This window comes from Belonocnema kinseyi, chromosome 1 (genome assembly GCF_010883055.1).
Source record: "Belonocnema kinseyi isolate 2016_QV_RU_SX_M_011 chromosome 1, B_treatae_v1, whole genome shotgun sequence".
Lineage (NCBI taxonomy): Eukaryota > Metazoa > Arthropoda > Insecta > Hymenoptera > Cynipidae > Belonocnema > Belonocnema kinseyi.
The window spans coordinates 8,915,677-8,931,419 of NC_046657.1; the positions used below are offsets into that span (position 1 = coordinate 8,915,677).

Genomic DNA, 15,743 nt, shown 5'->3' on the forward strand with positions numbered 1-15,743 from the left:
AATTAAAGATTCAAGTAGAAATACTTCTTATTTGAAGCAGACAAAATTGTAGTTGAAATAAAAATTGAAGGATACTGAATTTTAAATAATAATTTTCAGTGTGTAGGAAATATAATTATTTTCTATTTCTTATTATACTGAAAATTTGCTGAATTTTTCCGTACAAATAACGGATTTTTCCGGTATATGTACATTCCCTTTTTTAATTCAAAAAGTTTTCGTAAGATTCATTTTTGGTACGAAACATTGATTTATTTTAAATAATTTTTATTATCAAAAATATTTTCAATTTTAAATGGTAAATATTTGCGTTTTTTTTTTTAAATTGATTTTTTTTTTTAATTTTTGAAATGATTTGAAATTGATTCAATAGAGACAATATACACGTTTTTTAAAATAAATTGATTGATGTAAGAATTAAAAAAAAAGAGCAATACAGAAAATTGGATTGTTTTGAAATTGAAAAACCTTTTCAATTTTACGAGTGTTTAATATATTTCATTATTTTATTATGCAAGTATTTTAAATTTGAAAATGACTTACTATTAAATTTAAAGACTATTCCATTTTAAGAGGATTTAATATTAAAAATCCTTTTTGATTTTAAGAGCATGTTACATTAAAAAAGTGCCTAAAGTTTAAGAAAATTTCAGCTTGGAATGCGCTCGAAAATTTGAAAGACATTACAAATTCAGCATTTTTCGGGATTGGAAAATACTCCAAATCTCGAATTGCATAATTTTAAAGGCGTCTGAATTTTTGGTTGGTTAAAGAAGTTATTTGTATTTAAAAAATTTGAATTACAATAATTTAATGCATCAAAAGGCATTCCTGAATTTTCTGGAAGACAGTAAAGTCGCCCAGCAATCAAATTTAGAAGCGTACACTCTGTCAAAGTTGCAATGGTTTCTGAAAATGTGGTTAAAAAAAATATATATATAAACAAAAATCAGTCTCCTTTGATTTCAATTCTATCTCTCTCTTCCAATTATTCCTTTCGTGTCAATTCTTTCCTACATTCTAAATGTTCACACTTTTGCATGTCGATTTTCGGAAAGCTGAAATTTAAATAAAATACTCTTATTCAATATTTTTTGTATTCCCCGCAATCGAAAATAAAGCTTGAATTTAATACTAGTACAATTTGAACTCGGTTTCTTTTGAGAAATCTTTTTTTTATTTTAATTCAGCTTTAATTAAAATCCTCGAAGTAAAAATTGGAATCTAGTGAGAATTGAATGAAAGAGAATTTCCGATAAGATGTGATATAATCTTAATAATAAATCATTTAAATAATCCAGGTTTTGTTTTGTTAGGTCACATTTCCAGATACCAGTGCGTCGCTTCGCAGAGATGATTCTGACGGGTTGGTGTATTTTGGTGCATTAGGAACAATACTTCTGAACCGGCTAACGCTAAATGAAAAGATTTCTCGATTTGTACGTTAAATCCTGACTAATATGGCCCAGCATTTCAATATTTCTATCGAAGACGTATCCAGAATATACTCGGTTGAAGGACAGAGTGTTCAGTTGTTTGTTAATAACGGCGGGAACGGTGCATCGCCAATTATTTACACCGTTCCCCAAAATAATCAGCAAATTTTTTCCCACCAGGCGATTAATCTGGCAAGTCAAATTGCCACGGCGCCGCTGGATCAACGGTAATTCTACCTAATTAACTGCGAGGGGTGCATAACTTCCAATTTGATATTACAAATTTTTGTAATTTAAACAAAATCGATCCGGCTCGAAGGACCATTTTGTTTTTCAAGCCAAAAATACAAGTTAACTGTATTAAACTCCATAAAATTGTCGAGAACTCGAAATTTAATGGAAATTCTTTGGGGGTTTTCAAATAACTCCCAAATATTCTGAAGAAAATTCCCTGAAAAATCATTCAGAAATTTCATAGAAAATAAGTTTTCACTTTACGACTCAGAAAAAGTTTTTAATTAAGAGTCTCTGTTTTCTGTCAAGAAAAGTGGCGTAAAATTTTCCTCAGAAAATCGCCCTTTTTCGGGGAAGGAAAATTATTGGTAAAAATGTCCCACTTTCAAATTCGGAAAAAAAGGTATTAAAAATTGGCCCCCTTCCAAGTTCAACTAAGACAAATTATTTTTAAATAATTAAGAATCCCTATTTTAAGTTTAAATACTTTATTAAATATAAATTTCAGCCTTTTTCTTTTAAGAAAAATACAATATCTTTCCCTTCAAAGTTAGAAAAAAATTACTCAAGTCATTCCTTTCTTCAAGTTAAAAAGCGCTTTAAATTCAAATTAAAGTCATTTACAAAAAAGTGTATAAAATTATGCATAAAGTCGAATATAATAATTAATTGAAATTAAAGAAAACTTTAAAATATTTGTTAAATTCCTCTTTCAAATCAGAAAAGCGGTTGAAAAAACCCTACAGCTCCCAGGTCAGAAAAAAATTTTAAAGAAATTCTTACAAATTAGAAATAAGTTGAAAAATAAAATTTTCCTTTTCCAAGTAAAAAAATTCGTCTACAGAAACTTTCCCGTTTCCAGTTCGAAAATTGTGTTACAACATAAAATGTCCTTCTTCAAAGTCATAAATTTAAAATTTATTAATTTAAAAATTAATAATTAATTGATCGAAAAAAATCTCTTAGCTTCAAGTGCAGAAAAAAGTTTAAAAGCAAATGTCTTTTAAAAATCAGAATTGAGTCAAAAAATAAAATTTTCCATTTCCGAATAAAAAAATTGGCGAAAAAACTTTTCCGTTTCCAGTTCGAAAAACTGTGCTATAACATAAAATGTCTCCCTTCCAAGTCATAAATTGAAAAATAAAATATTGTCAAGTAAAGTGATTTTAAATTCACCTAATAAATTCATTCTAAAATATTCAAATTGAGAATAGTTTAGTTGTGATCTTTTTAGTTAGAAATGTTAAGAAATTAAAATTGGATTTAGAAATTCCCGATTATAAAAGTTATTGAATTGTTCGGGGAAAAAATCTCTTAGCTTCCAGTGTAGATAAAAATGTTAAAAACAAATTTATCTCTTAAAAATAAAAAATAAGTCAAAAAATTAAGTTGGCAAACAAAATTTTCCGTTTCCGCTTTCAAAAAATTATTATAACATAAAATGTCCCCTTTCCAAGTCATAAATTTAAAAATAAAAAAATCTTTTTGATCAATTAAAGTAATTTTAGATTCACCAAATAAATTCATTCTAAAATCTTCGAATTGAGAGTAGTTTAGTTGTGATATTTTTAATTAAAAATGTTGAGAAATTAAAATTGGGACAATTTAAGATTGGATTTAAAAATTCCTGATTACAAAAATTATTGAATTGATTGAAAAAATATTTCCTAGCTTCCAGTGCAGAAAAAAGTTGAATAAACAAATTTATCTCACCAATCAGAAATAAGTTTAAAATAAAATTTTCCACTTCCAAATAAAGAAATTGGCGAAAAAACTTTTCCGTTTCCACTTTCAAAAAATTGTTATAGCACAAAATGTCCCTCTTCCCAGTTATAAATTAAAAAATAAACTTTTTTGTCCATTAAAGTGATTTTAAATTCACCGAATAAATTAATTCTAAATTCTTCAAATTGAGAATAGTTTAGTTTTAATATTTTCCATTAGAAATATTAAGAAGCGAAAAAAGTTTAAAACACAAATTTCTCTTTTACAAATCTGAAATAAGTTAAAAAATAAAAATTTCCACTTTAAAATAAAAAAAATTGGCCAAAAAACCTTCCCGTTTTCACTTCGAAAAAACTGTTATAACATCTTTTATGTCATAAATAGAAGAAAAAAACCGTTTTGCCAATAAAAGTGATTTTAACTTCACCGAATATATTTATTCTAAAATATTTAAATTGAGACTTGTTTAGTTTTGATCTTTTTATTTAGAAATGTTAAGAAATTAAAATTGGAACGATTTAAAATTATATTTAGTAATTCCTAATTACGTAAAAGTAGCGAAAAAAAAGTTATGTACCCTTTCAATTAATTCTCGTATCTAGTCTAAAAAAGGGGGAAATGATTGTTTCAAAAATGTACATTAGAAAAATTGTTTTTAAGCGAGGGGTGAACCACTTACGTATTCCGGGTGCACATCTGTTTTTGAATTCTTTACATTTTCTTGAATTCCGTAATTTAAAACAAAAAGGATTTCTTTTTTTTTTTTATTCTTTCAATAGATTAAAATTTTTAATTTGTATTAATTCTGTTCTTTCTTTGGGTTTTCATGAATTCTTTCAATTTTCTTAATTCTTAACTTATGTGCATTCTTTAAATTCGTCGAATATTCTTGATTTTCTTCAATTCTTTTAATTCTTGTAAAATGCAAAAATGTAAATTATTTGAATTTTTGTTAATCTCGAATTACTTCAGTTCTCTGAAATTACTCAAATCAGTTAAATTTCCTTAAATCCTTTGAATTCTTTACATTTTTTATTTCTTTAAATTCGTCGTAATCGCTTGAATTCTTTGAGTTTAATTCACTCAAGTTTTTATAAATTCTATTGAATTCTTTTTAATTATTTTCCATTTTTTTAAATTCACCTGGATAAAAAAATGTGTGGATTCCTTTCAATTCAGTTTAGAATCCACTTGAATTCTTTGAAAAATTCTTGAATCATTTTGAATTTGCTTGAATTCTACTGAACTCACATCGATTTCTCTTAAATTCAGTTGAATATTTTGTTCATGTTTTGAATTTTTTTGAATTCTTGAATTCAGTTGTGCATCTAGTAGTTAACCCCTCGTTTTAAAATTAGTAAAATAAAAAAATATTCTTTCGTTTTCCAGTTCGAACGTTTATATTATAAAGACAAGCGAAGCCACTGCTGCACAAAATATAATAAAATCGAATCCAGTTGGGACCCACTTAGTTGCTGAAAACGTTGTTAACCTTATAGAAACTAAAGGTGAGTAAATTTCGAAAATTCACTATTTAATTCGATTAATATCCAGAGGTGTAGTCGAGGCCTGACGAGACCTTTTAAATTTTAAATTAAGTTTAAATTTTAAATTTGGCGGAAGTTTTTTCAAGTTATGGCCCATCCATAATCTACGTTACTAATTTTGGACTCCCACCTCCCCCAAAATTATGAATTTTTAACAACACAGTTGAATTTTCGACCAAAAATTTATGACTAACAAAATAGTTCAATTTTCCGTAAATAGTTAGATTTTAACCAATTAGTCGAATTTTCAGCGTAAAAAGATTAATTTTTAATGAAACGGTCGAATTTTCAAACGAAAAAAATTAAAATTCAATCAAATATCTTAATTTTCCAGACAAAGATACGATGTTTTTAGAAGACAGTGAAATTTTCATTGAAAAAGTTATTTTTTTAACCAACAAAGATGAATTCTGCCATGAAAGATACATTTTTCAGAAAAGAGTAAAGTTATTAAACTAAAAAAGTCAAATGTTTTAGAAAACTGTAGACAAAAAAGGTTACTTTCAATCAAAGAAGACGAATTTTTAATAAGATAGTTGAATTTTCAACCAGAAAGTTGAAAATTCAACAAACCAGAATAATTTTTTATCCAGAAAGAAGACTTTTCTACAAAATAGATAATTTTTTTGCTAAATTGTTGAATTTTCAATTTATAAGATTATTTTTCGAGCAAAAACGGAACACTTAAATTTCCAGATAAAAATTCTGATGAAAAAAAAAACTGAACAACAAAGCAAAAGAATTTTCAACAAAAGTTCTAAATTTTTAACAGAAAAGATGAATTTTTGGTCAAGAAGATTAATGTTCTATAAAAAAAGACGAATATCCAGCTTGTCCAATATATAGAATAAACTTTTAAACAAACATGGAAACAATAAATTTTCAGTTAAAAAAAATTATGAATTAAAAAAAAATGTGTTAAATTTTTGACCAAAAAGATGAATTTATGACCAAGAAATAGTTAAATTTTCAGATAAGGAACACAAAAAAATATTTAACAAGGTTGTTAAATTTACAAAAACTGAATTTTCGACCAAAAAGATTTATCTTATACCAAAAAAGACCAATTTTCAACAAAACTATTTAATTATAAAGTCAAAAAGACGAATTATCTACAAAAAAGTTGAATTCTAAACCCAAAAATAATATTTTTTAACCAAAAAGTTTAATTTTTGACCAAGAAGATTATTATTCTATCAAAAAAGAATTTTCAGCTTATCCAATATACAGGGTAAAGTTTTTTAATTTTCAGATAAGAAGAGGAATATTTTTACTCAAAAAATGAATTTTTAGCGTAGTTGTTAAATTTTCAAACCAAAGAAATACATTTTTGACCAAAAAACGTTATCCTCTACCTAAAAAGATGAATTTTCAAATAATACATGAATTTTAAACAAAAAAAATGTATATTTCAAGTAAAAATGACGAATTATCTACAAAAAAGTAGCATTATAAAACAAAAAATATGATTTTTTAAGAAGAAAGTGTAATTTTTAACTAAATAGTTTAACTATTTACCAAATTGTTGAATTTTCATGCCTAAAAGATGAAACCTCGACCAAGAAGATTAATTTTTTATCAAAGAAGACGAATTTTGAGCAACATCATTTAATTTTAAAGTCAGAAAGACAAATTATTTACAAAAAGTTTGAATTTACAAATTAAAAGTATGAATTTTCAACGAAATTGTTTAATTTCCCACCAAATTGTTGAAGTTCTGAGAATTTATGAGAATCTCAGAATTTATTTTAATTAATAGAAAATTGCATTTTTTCGTTAATTTTCGGTTGAAAATTCAACTTTTTTTTTTAAGTTTGTCTTTTTTACTTTAAAGTTTACCTGTTGTAGCAGAAATTAAATCTTTTTTGATAAAAATGCAACTGTCTAGTTAGAAATTAAGCTATTATACTATTTTCTTGAAAACTTAACTATTTCGTAGAAAATTTACTTTTTGTTTGAAATTTATATTTTGGTGTTGAAAAATGAACTGGAATATTTTCTGGATGAAAGTCCCACTTATAAAAAAAATTTGTTTTTTATTACAAATTCATCTGTTTCAGTACAAAATTGATCTTTCATTCATTTTCATCACAACTATTTGGCAGATAAATGAACAATTTTGTTAAAAATTCATCCTTTTTGGTTGAAAAAATTCGTCTTTTTGGATTGAGAATTCAACTTTTTTCTTAAAAACTTATTTTTTTGTTACGAAAATTTAGAAGTTTAATTTGACCAAAAAGGAATAATTTTCTACCAAAAAGGAGCAATTTTCAACCACACATTTGATTTTTCAACTAAAAAGAAAAATCATCAACCAAAAATTGAAATAAAATTTTTGGTTCAAAAAATTATTTATCAGCAAAAATAAAAAGGAGTTTTCAACAAAATGGTTAATATGTTAACTGAAGTGATGAATTTGTCAACTAGCATTAACAAAAACGGTGAAATTTTAAACAAAATACATGCAATTAGGATTTAAAACAGTTAAGTTTTAACAAGAAAAAAAAATAATTTTTCACAAAATAGTAAAATTTTTAATTAAATTGAAGAGTTTTTATTAAAACTGATCAAAATTTATACAAAAAAATTAATCTTTTACAAATTAGTTCAATTTTCAACCAAGTAGTTTAATTTTCAACCAAAAAGGATCTTAATTTTAAAGAAAAGAAAAAAAAGACAAAAAAGAAACAGTTGAATTAAATAAAAAAAATAATAATTTTTAACTAAAAAGGATTTTTCATTCAAGATTTTTTTTATAAAAATACAACTTTTTGCTAAAGAATTCAACAATTTTGTTTCTATTTTGGTTCAAAATTCGTCTTTTTGGATTAAAAATTCAATTTTTTTGGTAGATAATTATTTCTTGCTTAAAAATTAATAGTTTGATCGTAAAAACTCGATTACAATATTTTTCAACAGAAAATTCAAGTATTTTTTTGAAAATTTATCTTTTTTATTTAAAACTTCATCTATTATAGAAAAAATTTCATTTTTTGTATGCAAATGCAAATTTTTAGTCAAAAATCGTTCTTCTTTGTTTGATAATTTAACTAATTTGTTTAAAATATTTGGTTGAATCGCTTTGTTAAGAAATCACTTTTTTTGTCAAAGATTTATATTTTAATTTTAAAAGTTATCTCGTTGGATAAAGTTTTAATTATCTGGTTGAAAATTTAACTGCTTAGTGGAAAATACTTCTTTTTTTTTGTGTCGAATTAATTTTTTAACCGAAAATGGAACTTTTCCATTTTTTAAGATTGATATTTCTTAGTTAGAAATTTGCGTTTTTTTTTTTAAATTATATTTTAGTCTGTAATTTTCTTTTTTTGCGTAAAGATGCATCAGTTTCGTGGAAAATTAATTTTTTGCTGAACAGTCATATTTTTTGTCTGAAAATTGAATTTTTGTAAAGAAAATTTGTCTTCTGGTTTGAAGGTTCAATAATTTAGATGAACCTTCATTTATTTTTTAAGTGAAGAATCTTTATTTGTTGGAAATTCGTCTTTTTGTTTTTAAAATTCTTTTGCTGTATAAATTTCATTCTTTTTTTAATTAAAATATAAACTATGACACTTTTTCGTTGGCAATTTGTCTTTTTAGTTTGAATATTCAACTAATATGTTAAAAATTCTATTATTTTGTGAAAAATTCCAGTATTTTGTTAAAGAGTTATCTTTTAAACTAGAAAAAAAATTTTTTTTGTTTGAGATAAATGAATACATTTGAAAATTTTAAATTTGTATATGAAGCACTATTTTATTCCACTTATAAAATATTCCATGGTAAAAATATCATAAAATTAGAATACTGGTATTTGAATATTAATGGTTTGAAATGAAAAATAAGTAAAAGAAAAATCCGAGAAATTTGAAAATGTCTCGCGCTTAAGTTTTCCGGGAGTGGGGTCTTCTTATTCTACTTCCTGTTATTTATTTTCAATTCCTGAATGTTTCTGAGCTAGAAAATAATTTATATTCAACCGCTGATATAACCTTAACAATAAAATATTGTTAAAAATCATAAATTCTTTTAAATTCTGTCAGGTGACTTTTTCTTTTAGGACTACACCGCTGTTAATATCGTTACCGATGAAAATGTGCCTCTTCAATTTGTGTAAATTTGATTTTCCAGAGACGAAATCGTCAGGAAATAATGCCGCTCAGGAGGCACAACAATCTCAATGGGTAAATGTCCAGGAGAGCAAAGTTGCCACCGAGTCAGTTTTGAAACCCGCAGCTCTGGCGAAGACTCAGGCAAAGTCTCAACAGCAGAACCTCTCTACAGTACTTACCTTTAATTTACAGTCTTTTAAAATGCAGAATCTAAAAATACGTCTTTAATTTGCTGTCCTCGAGTTCCGTCTCCGACAGTCAGAAAACCACTTGAATTCCGTACGGATCGGTCCCGATATCCAAAATTTTTGCGTACACAATTGGGAAAAGGTGATAAAGAAACTTCAATGATAGAATTCCTGAAAATAAAACCCAGAATCTAATGGCCAAATTTTGGACAACCACCATAAAATGTTAATATTTCAATTAAAAAAAAAAAAAATCCCTTTAAAAAATATCTTTGGGCAAAAATAAATAAGAGGAAAGAAGAATTCTCAGTTAACAAAATGCAGGAATTTTACACACAAAATGTTTAATTCTCTGCTCGACACTGGATTTCTAGCAAAAAGTTTAGTCTTCCATCAAGTAGTTAATTTTTTGAATAAATAAATTAATTTAAAAAAAAATGGTTGAGTTTTTAAGTGTAAATGATAAGTTTTTCACTAAAAAAGATAACTTTGCAGCCAAAAATGGAATAGTTACATATTCTATTTGAAAAGTTAATTTTAAACAAAAAACTACATTACTTCCAGTTAAATTAAACCAAAAAAGACGAGTTTTTTCTTACAAAATAGTTGAATCCACAGTCAAAAAGATGAATTTTCAAAATAGGAGATTACTTTTTTACCAAAGAAGACGAATTTCCAACCAAATTCATGAATTTTATATTTTAAAAAAAGTTGAATTTTTCGACAGCTACTATAGATTTTCAATAAAAAAGTGAATTTTACAGTAAAATTTTTTAAAAATCTACCATTTTAATTTGACAAAAAAAAAGCTAATTTGTAACAAAATAGTTGAATCCGCAGTCAAAAAGTTGAATAAAAAAAAAAGAATATTGTATACAAAAATGATCAATTTCTTTAAAAATTCATCAATTTTCTACAAAACAATTGAATTTTCCGTTATTTAAAAAAAAAAATCATTTTTTTTCTCCAAAAAGACGAATTTGTTACAAAATAGTTGATTTGACAGTTAAAAAGATGAATTAAAAAAAAAAGATGAATTTTCTACAAAATGCATTAATTTTACACAAAAAATGTTTAATTTTCTGCCTAAAACTGGGTTTTCAACGAAAAATTTAATCTTCTACCATGTAGTTAATTTTTTTATAAATAGTTAAATTTTTTACTAAAATAGTTGGATTTCCACCAAAAAGAAGAATTTTCACTTAAAAATATAGATTTTGTACCAATAATTGAATAGTTATATTTTCAATTTAAAAAAATTGGATAAATTTTCAACTCTAAAGATGAATTTTATAACCGAAATAATGAACTTTTAACTAGAATAGTTTCATTTTTCACTAAGAAGATTAATTTTTTACCAAAGAAGATTAAATTTGGCCAAAGACGAATTTTCAATATAATTAATGAATTTTTGGCAAAATAGTTGATTTTTTAACTGAAAAACAAACAGCAATTATCTACCAAATAATTGAATTTTGAACTAGAAAATATCCATTTTCTACCAAAATAGTTTAATTTCCACCAAAAAGATGAATTCTCACTTTAAAATATAGATTTTCACCAATAATGGAATAGTTATATTTTCATTTCTAAAAACACTGGGTACATTTTCAACTCTAAAGATAATTTTTTTAACCGAAATACTGAACCTTTAACTAGAATAATTTAATTTTTGATTAAAAAGGTTAGTTTTTTACCAAAGAAGATTAAATTTTACCAAAGACGAATTTTCAATATAATTAATTAATTTTTAACAAAGCAGTTGATTTTTTAACGCAAAAAGCCCAATTTTCCACTAAATAATCGAATTTTTAACTTAAAAAATCCATTTTCAACCAAAAATGAAATAGTTCAATTTTCAGTTGAAAAAATTAATTTCCCACCAAATTGATGAATTTTCAACAATTTGGTGGGAAATAAATTTTTTAAACTGAAAATTAAATTTTTTACTGCAAACTTCAATTATTTGGTGAAAAATTAATCTTTTTTTTTTTAGTGAAAATTCAAATATTTTGTTCAAAAATAATTTATTTTGTAGAAAATTCGCCTTTCTTGATAAAAATGAATCTTTTTAGTCAAAAATCGAATTATTCGAGTTTAAGGTTCATTATTTCGGTTAAAAAAATCATCTTTAGAGTTGAAAATTTATCCAGTGTTTTTAAAAATGAAAAAATTGATGAATTTTCAACAAAATAAAGTTGTGAAAAAATAGTTGAATTTGCAACTAAAAAAGAAATTTTTTCCATCAAATAATTGAATTTTGAAGTAAAAAAGTCCATTTTTAACTAAAAGTTGAATAATTAAATTTTCAGTTTAAGAAATGAATTTCCAACCAAATGAATTAATTTTCAACTAAGAAGATTAATTTCTGCGAAAAGAATTATAAACAAAATGCGAATGAATTTTCAAGTAAAAAAGATGAATTATCAACCAAAGCGATAAATTTTTAACTAAAATTACGGAGCATTCAATTGAAATAAAATTAAAAAAACTATTTCAAAACAAATTTCAAACAAAGGGATAAAGCTTCAACTTGAATCGTTGAATTTTAAACAAAAACGTGAATGTTTTACTAAAATGATGAATCTTTAACTGGAATAATTGAATTTTCAACCAAAAAGAATTATTTTCAACTGAAAAAATAAATTTAAAACAAAAAAGTTGATCTTTCAAGTGAAAAACCCAATTTTCAACCAACAGTAGTTGAGTTGTCAACTAAAAAAGAGAAATTTTCGACAAAAAATGGAATAGCTAAGTTTTTAGTTAAAAAAGTTAATTTTCAACTAACATGACGAATCTTCAACTTGAAGCGTTGAATTTTCAACCAAGACACAAACTATCCGAGTCCAAAAATACTATTTTATAAATTAAAAACACTTTTCCTATTACATTTTTGGAAAAATTATATAATTTAATTTTAAAAAACCTTGAATTTACTTCTGATCGCAGGAAAAGTCAAGTTTTCATTATTTTAATAATTAAAATTTAGTTATTTCTACTTTATCTACAGTCTTAGATTATTTAGATTATCTTAGTTTACTCCAAGTAAATTATAATTTGTTATTGAATTTTTATAATTTTATAGTATAAGAAAAAGCTTTTGCAATTTTTTTCTTTGTGAGTTTTTATCGGATCTGGAACAGGGAATTTCAGAAATCAGTTATTATTTTGTATAAAAAGAGATATTTCGGGCTCCAATCGTGTAAAAAACTACAAATTTTGCCGAAATATTTCTTTATTAAAATGAATTATCGTGGAAGCATTAAATTTATTAGTTATTATTTTTATTTTAGGGCATGGTGTATCCATAAAGAAATATAATTTCACTTGGAACAGGATATTTTTAAGAATCAAGTATAATTCGGATTTAGAAGAAAGGAATTTAAAAGAATCCCTGTTCCAAGTGAGTATTTCAAAGAAAAAATATTTCTGAGTAAAAATTAAAAATTTTTGATAGGTTCCTCGCGAATTTCTCTTTTTTTTTTTAGTTGAAAATTTAACTGCTTGTTTAAAAGTTAAACTCTTTAGTTGAGAATTATCTTTTTTTTTTTTGTTGGAATATTCATGATTTTAATTTAAAATTCATCTATGGTTGAAAATTTACCTACTTTGTTAAAAATCAATTTTTTGAAACTTGAAATTGAATTATTCCAGTAAAAAATTAAACTATTTCGCCTAAAATAAGTTTTTTTTTTAGAATTAGATTTTTAGCAGAAAATTTATCTATTCTATTTTTGGTTGAAAATGGATGTTTTTTTATTTGAAAATTAAACCAGTTCTTTGAAAATTTATGAACTTTGTGAAGAATTCACCTTTTTTGTAGAAAATTAATCTTTATGGTTAAAAATTCATCCTTTCGCTATAAAATTTAATTATTCCAGCTGCAGATTCATCATTTTAGTTGAAAATTCAACAGTGTGATTGAATATTAATTACTTCAACTGAAAAGTTGAATGTGCATTTTTGGTTGAAAATTTATCTTTTTTTGTTTGAAATTTAACAATTTGGATATAAATCGGTATTTTAATTGAAAATTCAACTATTTCGTCGAAAATCCATATATTTGATTAAAAATCGATTTTTTTTGTAGAATATAATCTTTTTCTTTGCCAGTTAATCTTCTTCAAAAATTTTCCTTTTCCGTTAAAATTTCAAGTATTCCCGTTAAATATTTATCATTTTAGTTGAAAATTCACTTTTTCTCTGTAGAAATTAATCTTCTTGGTTGAAAGTTCATCTTTTTGTTCAAAAATTTTATTTATCTAGTAAAAGATGATTAATTTTCATTGAAAATTCATATTTCTGGATTTTTTTAATATTCCCCAATTTTAGTCGAAAATTTATCTGTTTGATTAAACATTAATTTGTTTAACTTAAAATGTAATTATTTAAATTTTGGTTGATAATTTATCTTTTTTAGTAATTTTTTGTTGTTGAAAATTCAACTATTTCGTTGAAAATCGACATCTTTGTTCAAAAATCGATTTTTTAAAAAGAATATTATCTTCTTTTCCAGTTAATCTTCTTGTTTAAAAATTTTCCTTTTCGGTAAAAATTTCAAGTATTCCCGTTAAATATTTATCATTTTCGTTGAAAGTTCATCTTTTTTTTTATAGAAATTCACCTTTTTGGTTGAAAGTTTATCTTTTTGATAAAAAATTATATTTTTCTAGTAAAAGATTATTAATTTTCTTTGAAAATTCATCTTTAGGGATTGAAATTCAACAATTATGGTAATTTTATTTAAAAACTCATCACTTTGTTTTAAAATGTATCTATTTTTTGGTTGATAATTTATCTTTTTTAGTATTTTTTTTTAAATTCACCTATTTCAGTTGATGATTCATTTTTTTAGTTGAAAATTTAACTATTTTGTGGAAACGTTTAAAAAAAATGTATTCTATTTTCGTTCAAAAATGTACCTTTTTAGTTATTTGGATAAAATGTTCATCATTTTTGGGAGCAAATTAATTTCCTTGGTCACAAATTCGACTGTTCTAACTAAGAGTTAATTATTCAGTGTAAAATTCGGCTTTTTAGATGGAAAATTCATTCTTTTGGTTGAAGATTCGACGAATGCAGTTAAAGACTTACCATTTTAGTTGAAAATTAATTCTTTTGGTTTAACATTTAACTATTCCAGTTGCAGATTTATCATTATAGTTGAAAATTCACCACTTTACTTAAAACTTTATTTCTTTTGTGGATTTTTTTTACTTGAAAGTTTAATTATTGTATTTTTGGTGGAAATTTACCTTTTTTATTTAAAGATTCAACTTTTTTTTTTTTTAATATTTTGATCTTTTCAGGAGAAAGTTAATATTCTTGGTTGAAAATTTAACTATTTTATGGAAAGTTTTTTTTTTGTTATAGAAATTTTAATTGTATTTTTTGTTGAAAATTGACCTTCTTTATTTGAAGATTCAACTATATGTTTAAAATTTTTATTTTTGTTTCGGAGCAAATTAATCTCCTTGGATAAAAATTGATATATTTCAGTCAAAGATTAATCATTTTAGTTGAAAATTCACCACTTTAATTAAAAATTTATTTCTTTCGTGGATTTTTTTAACTTGACAATTTAATTATTGTATTTTTGGTCGAAAATTGATCTTTTTTATTTAAAGATTCAACTATTTTAAAAATATTTTCATCTTTTTTGGGAGCAAATTAATATCCTTGGTTGAAAATTTAACTATTTTGTGGAAAACTTTTTTTCTTATAGAAAATTTAATTGTTCTATTTTTTGTTGAATATTGACGTTTTTTTATTTAAAGATTCAACTATTTGTTTAAAATTTTTATTTTTGTTTTGGAGCAGATTAATCTCCTTGGTTAAAAATTTAATTATTTCAGTCGAAGATTAATCATTTTAGTTGAAAATTCACCACTTTAATTAAAAATTTATTTCTTTCGTGGAATTTTTTTTTTAACTTGAAAGTTTAATTGTATTTTTGGTGGAAAATCTACCTTTTTTATTTAAAGATTCAACTATTTTTTTTTTAGTATTTTGATCTTTTTTGGGACAAAATTAATATACTTGGTTGAAAATTTAACTGTTTTGTGGAAAACTTTTTTCTTGTTATAGAAAATTTAATTGTTGTATTATTGGTTGAAAATTTACCTTTTTTAGTTGAAGATTCAACTATTTAAAAAATATTTTCATCTTTTTTGGGAGCAAATTAATAACCTTGGTTGAAAATTTAACTATTTTGTGGAAAACTTTTTTTTTTGTTATAGAAAATTTAATTGTTGTTTTTTTGGTTGAATATTTACCTTTTTTAATTGAAGATTTAACTATTTTAAAAATATTTTCATCTTTTTTGGGAGCAAATTAATATCCTTGGTTGAAAATTTAACTGTTTTGTGGAAAACTTTTTTTTTGTTATAGAAAATTTATTTGTTGTATTATTGGTTGAAAATTTACCTTTTTTAGTTGAAGATTCAACTATTTAAAAAATATTTTCATCTTTTTTGGGAGCAAATTAATAACCTTGGTTGA

At 24.0% G+C, this 15,743-nt stretch overlaps 1 protein-coding gene across 5 annotated transcripts in view; it reads left to right on the forward strand.

The window, feature by feature from the left end:
* LOC117179068 overlaps window positions 1–15,743 on the forward strand; it is an 85,437-nt gene that overhangs the window by 8,071 nt on the left and 61,623 nt on the right. For all 5 annotated transcript variants that reach the window (XM_033370818.1, XM_033370742.1, XM_033370920.1 and 2 more), the window contains exons 2-4: window positions 1,317–1,663; window positions 4,785–4,903; window positions 9,074–9,225. In XM_033370818.1, the coding sequence (XP_033226709.1) occupies window positions 1,461–1,663; window positions 4,785–4,903; window positions 9,074–9,225 (474 nt within the window). In that variant the 5' untranslated portion in view covers window positions 1,317–1,460. The remainder of the gene's footprint in view (window positions 1–1,316; window positions 1,664–4,784; window positions 4,904–9,073; window positions 9,226–15,743) is intronic.